The following is an 8,621-nucleotide window of genomic DNA, read 5'->3' on the forward strand; positions in this document are numbered from 1 at the left end:
CCTATTTTGTATCTCCTGCTCTGCCAGTTATATCCTCCACCTGTGCCCCTGGGTAGCATAATCTTATTCTTTTCTTCCTATTTAGTTAGAATACATTGAATAGTAAATTTCATTAAGCACAAAATTAAGCCAAACATAGCACTAGCACCAATTTGGTAAAATTGTACAGATGTCAAGCTATTACTCCTACTAGAAAAACAAAGTAGAAGATGTACTTGATGACTACTGAAATATTTTTGCATGTTATCATTCTAAAGCCAGCATTAAACCAAGAGTTATTTTTGTGAAATTATAGGTTTATTTTAGAATATTTTAGTGTTGTTGTCTTTTCAATAAACATGTCATTTCCATTAGAAATGACACTGATGCCATCTTGGAAGTAGCCAAAACAAAAGTACTTGATGAAGCCAATGACATGCTAGAACATGTTGCAACATTTATCGATAAAGGCAAGGGCCACATGTTAACTACAGAGAATGTTCTTGTAGAGGTAATATAACAGTTGCAAAACCCATTTTTAATTAATTCACTAACTTCTATGGATTAATTATTGATTTTTAAATTATTCTGGATATGATAAATGAACTAACTTTGAATTTTTTAGGATAAGTAAAAATTGTTTTCATACTATTTTTTCTGACATGTTACTTTTAATGAGATGTAGAATTAGTTCAATAGATATGCAGTTACAGTTATGTTTAGTTATTTTGGAGATATAGATGTTTATCAGAAAGTCTTTATTTGTAATGTATCTGGCTTGTATATTGGAACTAGTCCTATAATCTAATAAAGGATGTTCTTAGTTAATTTTCTGGTGTGTAATTCATGTACCATTAACTACATGCTTTTCTTCTAAACCCTTGGCCCTGAAGAATAGAAATAATACTGAAATATTTGTTTTGTTGTATGAAACTGAGTTGTTTCTTACATTGTAATTCATTTGTAGATGGAGAACCAAACTCCAGAAATAAATGCTGTAAGTGTAAACTTGACAAGGATTGTTGAAAGTTTGGAAGAAAAAAGTGATGAACTCCACAAAAATTACTCAACAAATGAATATTTCTTAAACAAAGCTGTAGAAGAAATGGAAAGTATACCAGAATTGGCAGAAACAGCAGAAAATGTACATTGAGTGTTTATATTGATTTTGCATGTTATAAACTTATTAAAAATTTCCTTTTCAAAATGTATTGGCAAGTTTTGTATTGGAGATCAAGTTAGATTCACATATTTCCAGAAATGTTTCTGCATTGAAACTATTGTGTGAAATTAAAAACAAAAAAATAAATTTTAAAACTTAGTATGTCATCTTAATTTAGAATCTTAGCTATATAATCTGTATTATTTTCTTGTATATGCAGTTTGTGTGTATATATCCGTGGTTAGGCCACATTTTTTCATATTGCTGTTTACAGTTGTTGCTTTTTCTGTGCTACTTTTACACACTACTCATTGTGTTACTTATAGGAAACTAATGAGTAGTACATATTTTAAAAACGTTACATATATATGACCAATAATGTGCGTCATGGTTAAAGTTATTTCCAAGAATTGTAGTCACAACTGTTCTTTTGTTTAGTTCACAAAGAAATATTTTTTGATTTGAATGAAGTCTAAAAAGAATCAAACTTAGATTATTGTAACAGTAGGCCACTTTTAAATAATTTTGATTATTGTAAACCTAATCCATTTAAAATTGGTATTGCCTCAGATCTAAGTTCAATTCCCTACAAGTTTAATTTTAAAATGCTTTGGTTTCAAATTAAATGAACTACTCTAATTTTGAAACACTTCCTGAGGGACAGAAAGAATGGTCCCTGTAAGAAGGTGGCATATGATAAGGTATATTAAAAATATTTAACCAGTACTTGTATCACATGCAGGTGATGTTTGTCAAGCCTGCATAGTGTTTGGGGAGCATTTTATTTTCAAGTAGTTACATATTTGATAGTAATTTTTTGTTGATTGTTCTACAGTAATGTAGTTTCTCAACATTTCCTGATGTAATGCTTGTTTTTATAACATGATTATTGGTTTGGTATACTTTGTTTTATAATGTAATCACAGGATGCTGAACTTTTAGAGGAAGAATGCAATAGAGCAGAAAACCTTTTGATTCAGAAAGAATTAGCTCTTAATGAGAAGAGAAATCTTAAAGAAAAACTGAAGAAAAAGGCTATTGAACTAGCTGACTTTGCAACAAGGAATTATCATGAGTTGTTAAGTAAGAAACATTTGCTTTCCCAATAAACAAGCAACAACTGTTGAGGTGTATTGTGAAGAATTAAAATGATTGATTGAAAAAAATATTCCTGGGACAACTTGGTTATCATCTAATTCATTCTTTCCCCTCTTGCCAGTTTAACGTAAAATTTGTTAAGAACCCAGACATTTACCCCACACACATCATTTGTTATTATTTCAATAATATTTTAAAAGGGTTCTCATTAATAAAGTACTATTTGCTGGAAACAGTATTTTGGAAAGTGAATAAAAATGTTTAGAAATGTGTAGTATTGGTGTGTTATTAACCAAAGTTTTTTTATTTTATTTTTTTTATTATTATTATTATTATTATTATCATCATCATCATCATCATCCTTGATGCTATAGACAGGAAGTGTGGGAAAAAGTATGTGTAGTTATTAGTTCTTGATTGATAATTGGGAAAATGAGTAGGAAGTGACAACAGTATACATTACTTCTTCGTGGATGAACTGAGAGTGAATGATAAGTTTTATTGGCATACTCTGAACATTCTAAAAATGTATATTTCTCTAAATTGTGGTTTAAAACTTGTGAACAAACACTTTCATATTATGAACAACTGAATATTTTTTTTTCATCTGCATTCCTTAGTTAAGAAAATAATAGTTCTGATAAGAAAATAAAACAATAGCTCATTATGAAAATGGTGGAATAGTTTGAGATTGAATAATTATTAGAGGTCAACACTGTATGTGGGTAGTTTCAAATAAATTGCACAGATAACAGGCCATTTTACATGATGATAAGCCCTGTTACATGTATGCATTCTTAAATGATAATTAAGATATATTCATGGTTTATATTATATAAATACTACACCTCATTCTCTTACAGTAATTTCATATTTGTAAAATATTTTAAATTTTTAAAGGTCTAATCGAGAGGATGCCAAATGCAGTCATTGTTGTGTGATAATTCAGTATAATGAGTTACTTTCTATTCTGATGTGAGTGTGATTGCAGAATACTTGTACTGTATTTTACTTTTTGTATTAGGGAATTCTTTGTAATTGTCACATGGATTAGACATACTTCTGGATTGTTGTGATCCAGTTTTCTGATTGGTCAGCTAGAGAGTAAGTAAATCATGAATGTGGTCTTTTAAACATGTTATTCTTCTCTCTAGGGGTGAGAAGTTATTTCTGTCATGAAAAAAGCTAGACTTGTTTGTCAAGTCATGTCTTTGTTTCCTATTCTGCTCTTTGTTTATGTTTTATTTTTTTGCATATTTTCAAGATTATTTTATCCTTAACTAAATACAAGTTTCCTTCATTTATTAATTTAAGACAATTATCCATTTATTTCAAATTTGTAATAGCACTACAGTTCAATTGGTTTATGATTAGCAGTTCTTCAATTTATCACAAGACCTATACTTCCTCGTACTAAATCATTGAATATCTAGTTGTGGAGATCAGGTAACTGTGTGGTTGGCTTATCCCTGAATTACATAAATGTTGTTGTATATTTTGTTTTGAATTTACAATGCCTAATGAAACATATTTCTTCTAGGTCTAGAAAGTGAATTCAAGAGAAACAACCAAGCACTGAAAAATTACAAAGATGTGTTTCACAGACTTTTACAAGAATGCGAAGATGCTATTGCAATGATAAGAAAAAAAAATAGCTTGTACAGAATGTGCACTTAAAATGTTGCCTGATCAAAGTCTTTGTATTAATCTTGTTTGAATTTGGTGAACTGAGAAATAGTTGACTTGTGTAGGACAGCAGATATGCTGCATGTTAGTTCAAAAAGATGATTCAGGTATATATATATTCTAGTTATAATAATGATGCATTTGAAACACATGTATAAAACTTTTTTTTCAATGATTGCAGAATAGTTTGGCAATTATATGATGCAAGACTAAATATTATTCTTAAACACTTGTGCTCTGTGGTTGATACACAGCAGCAGGTACCACTTGTCTTCATAGTTGGCAAAACCTTATAGACATCAAATGTTGATCACAACTGATAGTCACTTAAGCATAAATTGAAGTACATGCAAAGACTATGAATGGGAATATCTTGTGATGATGAAGTTCATAAGATGTACACAGCTTGAACTCTCTTTGGGGGAGGAATAAAACATTTACATATCTTTGCTATTAAACATTAAAAAACGTGATTTTTGTATTTAAAATCTGTAATTCTGATATCTTTAGAGTAACCTGAATTGTGCTGCCACTTATTTTTCATTAAGTTAAAGTAAAAATTTACAATCTGTTCATATTTTCCTGATGACTTTGTGCAGCAGTAAAAAAATAAGGTAAATTCCAAAGTATTTTTGGTTCAGCTGTGATCATTACTTTAATCATGTAGGCAAAAACAGATTGTTAAAGATTGAAATTAGTTATTATTTAGTGTTGCTCAATGTGCATTTCCTTTTATTTAGAAACTTATAAGCACGTATCAAATTTTTTCAACAATGATTTAAAACTTAAAGGTTAAATCCTGATAAAAAAACAACAAAAAAACTTCAAGGTAAGTGTTTTGAATAAGTGTGGAAATGAAATTTAAATGTGCCTGATATTTTGGGTGTAGTGTTCTGTTAGTATTCAACAATTTTTATCATGTCAATAGGATGCTTAATATACAAGTTATTTGGAGCTTACTCCCTTCTACCCATCACATCTCTATATAAATAAAATTGATGCAGAGTGTGTGTAAGCTTTACATTGTATTTAATAATGGAGAGATGCAAATAAGAAGGTTTAGCTTACTGATAGACATTAACTTGCTGGCAAATACTAGACCTAAATCTATACTAAGTAATATAAAAACAAAAAAAAACTTGTTTTCCTCCCGAACAAATTGTATTTTTTCTATCTTACCCAGCTGTGTATGATAAATACCTATCTGAAAAAATTATATTAACATTAGTTGTAACAATAGCTTTAGGTAACCTTTAATTTTGTGAATAAGATCCACTTTTCATTTACTTCTATTAATAAAAAAAAAAGGATTATAAACTATTGTAATCTAAAAATAAATTTCAATTTATTTTTTCTCTAACTCGAGTGAGTTTTGTATCAATAATCTTTAATAACTAAATTCATTATTTATTTGCAGCACATGTTAAATGTTTAGCATTCTACAATCTTTAAAAACAAATTCTCATCAGTATGCAAGTTGTGTTAGAGATTTTTTTTTAATTAAGAAAAACATTGTTTTACTGCTGTATTAACTGGAAATTTCAATATTTGCCTTCTTCATTTCTCAGAAATGATAAAAACAAATTCACCAATGCCCTACAAACAAAAATGTTAAGTACAATCAATCTACTACTACTGACAACTAAAGATTCTACTGTTGTATATAAACCATTCATACACCAAGTTTTATTGGTTCTAAGGTGTAAACCCTTTTGAAATAGTACATCTTTCCTTGATCAACTCTGTCTTGTTTTGGACGATTAAAACTTGCTTCCTTCTAAGAGTTGTTTACTTTAATATTTCTGTAAGACTAAGTTTCATCTAAATTTCAGAAAAGCATTTTTCTTTACAAGTCTTTTTATGTAGCCTTTTAATACAAATTTTTATTCATTTAAAATATTCTAGACATTAAGCAAACCAAATATGAAAGCTGCAAGATGTTTTCTTTTCTTAGCATAAAATCACCTTTCACTAATACTGACTCAGTAAAGGCTTTGTAAATTCACAGACCAATATTTATCTTAAAAAAAATACTTTATTAAAAACTGATTTGTGTGTGTACAACAGATTTGTATTGTTCATTAAAAGCTTGCCCACTTCCATGAAGATACACTTGGTAAATTACAGAATATAGTATACATTATGCACTGATGTGGGGTCAGTCAATTTAATCAAACCTGTGTATAGATGGTTAATCTGGAAATTTTAATTTTGCACTTTTACCTGCATGATTTTAATACACAGTTTCTTAAGCAAAATATCCAACTAATTACTATCAGCTTAGTTCCATATGCAATTGTATTTACAGCAAAGCTACAGAGGTTACCTGTTGCCATCATAAATTTTGAACAAATGACCAAAGGGAAGGTAGACAGTCAGTAACAACCTACCATCCAACATACACACTAAGGGACTCAATGCACTCTTTCTGCAGTATCTCATAGATTTGAACTCAGCCTAACATCATCATCTTCAAATTTCTGAGCTCTACAACAGGACCAACCAACACCCACACTTCCAAAAGTATTCTGTAACTGATTATGAAATACATGTTCTAACAATATCCTTGTTCAAAGTATAACAAGTTAACTAATGTACTTCAATAATGAATTTAGTTCACAATCAATATTAATAAAACAGAATAACTTTGAAGTATACTAAATTATTATTTTTGTAATACTTAAACATCAGAGCAAAAACGTATACTTAATATGGTAAACAAAATATAGATGCAATATTTCACTTTATTAAAATGCTTACTGCAAGCTTATAATTACAGCTCATCTAATTAACTGTGATAAAGATATTGAACTTTCATTCATGCATCAGTTCTTTGAGTCAGGTTACATATTCTAACAGTTTTAATTATAAAATAAGCTCTGTGAAATGAATATTCTAGGCTGCTCAAACACAAGCATTCCAATTCTATTTCAACTCCATTTTTATAGTCTTTAAGTGGATATGATTTAAAGTTGCATAGTCATCAGGATGTTGAGATTGGAAATCTATAAGAAGTGCCTGTATGTTTGAATTGCACTGTTTTTGAAAATATTACAATTGAAACTTAAGCTCTGAACTATTATAAGTTACTACACAGTTGTGAAAAACAAATAAGGAATCTAAAACCTTATGATACAATAAATTTAAGTGATAAAGGATGATGACGGGGTTTCATAATAAGCAATAAATAGATCAAAGTAAAAACAAATGAATTTAATGTAAAACTTGAGAAAAATTGTAAGCAACTGACTACAAAGCCACCTGCAAACATTAAAATTAACTCAAGATACTGTAAAAAAATTTAACTAATGGATTAAGAATATTTTTACACAAAAATATCACACCATTTAGCTTTGCACATTTTTTAAATAAAAATGGCAGAATTAAAATTTTGATTTGGAAGTAAAAGGACAATGTACTACTAAATATAACTGTTAGTAGCAAGCATAAGCAACAAAATATTTTCCTTATTATAATGAATATATTATATCAAATGTTTTAACTTTTACCTGTGCAAAAACTGAGAGGAAAGACTTCTTTTGTGTTCTTGGCCAAATAAACCTTCTGAAAAATGTAAGTAACTTAATCTTAAACTTAAGTTACCGATGTTTTAATTTAGATCTTTAGCTATACGGTACTTGCTGTTAAGAATGAGAAACTGACTGACATCTAAACATAGGTACATTAGTTTAATACAAGCAGCTACATCAGTGAAGTATTTATTGAGAAGTGATTGAGAACTATTAGTAAAGAGTAGCCCAAAAGTTGGCAGTGGGTAACGTTGACTAGCTGCCTTTCCTTTAGTATATAACTTCAAAATTAGGGAATATTAGTGCAGATAGCCTTCAAGTAGCGTTGCACAAAATTCAACAAACAAACTTCAGTTGATGGAACAATATTTAGTCATTAAGGTATAATTAGTATACAAAGTTTTTGTGTGTACATCAAGAAGGTTATCTTTAGAACACAAAATCAACTACAAAAGAAAACTAGCTTTATGTGTGAAGAATGGTCCCTCATCTGTTAGGAAGAACTCTTTGTACTGTACATGCTTTTGTAGTTTTTTTTGTAATAATTATCCTGTTTGAATTTGTAATAATTTCTACCATAAATGTGTACAAAGTTGGTTTTATGGCATGTTTAAGGTTTTTAAAATGTTAATTTCAAACTTTATCTTACAATATATACATCCTTGTAACATGTTCTATCATTGAATAGATTCTTTTCATAAAAATAATGCAAGATCCAGTCCACATAACAATAGTAAATTAATTTCTTCTTTCTTCAATTTCTACAACCACTTAACAAGTTAGACTTAAGTTCAACACTAACAAAATGTAAAAGAAACTTCCTTGATTGATAATAAATGTTGACTCATTTATTTAGTAGTTTTGAGAACCACTAACTCAATCAACAATCACTCGATCTTTCACACATTTAATACTTCACGGAAAAAGTAGGATTGACTGTCACATTATAACACCCCTGCAGCTGAAAGGGTGAGCATATTCAGTGACAGGACAAGCAGAGTGCAAGTTGAGTACCCTAACCACCAGGGTGAATTGAAGTACCGTATCTTTTGGTGTATAAGATGCACTTTTTTACCCCAAAATTTGATGTCAAAATCTGCTTGCATCCTATACACCAAAGGTATGAATAATATATATGTATATATATATATATATATAAGCCGATG

At 29.2% G+C, this 8,621-nt stretch overlaps 1 protein-coding gene across 1 annotated transcript in view; it reads left to right on the forward strand.

The window, feature by feature from the left end:
• LOC106470185 (laminin subunit beta-1-like) overlaps positions 1-5,222 on the forward strand; it is a 57,223-nt gene extending 52,001 nt beyond the window's left edge. The window contains exons 28-31 of the mRNA XM_022399610.1: positions 355-490; positions 947-1,123; positions 2,068-2,224; positions 3,780-5,222. Of these exons, the coding sequence (XP_022255318.1) occupies positions 355-490; positions 947-1,123; positions 2,068-2,224; positions 3,780-3,916 (607 nt within the window). The 3' untranslated portion in view covers positions 3,917-5,222. The remainder of the gene's footprint in view (positions 1-354; positions 491-946; positions 1,124-2,067; positions 2,225-3,779) is intronic.
• Positions 5,223-8,621: the final 3,399 nt, after the last annotated feature.

This window comes from Limulus polyphemus, unplaced genomic scaffold, assembly GCF_000517525.1.
Source record: "Limulus polyphemus unplaced genomic scaffold, Limulus_polyphemus-2.1.2 Scaffold102, whole genome shotgun sequence".
Taxonomy (NCBI): domain Eukaryota; kingdom Metazoa; phylum Arthropoda; class Merostomata; order Xiphosura; family Limulidae; genus Limulus; species Limulus polyphemus.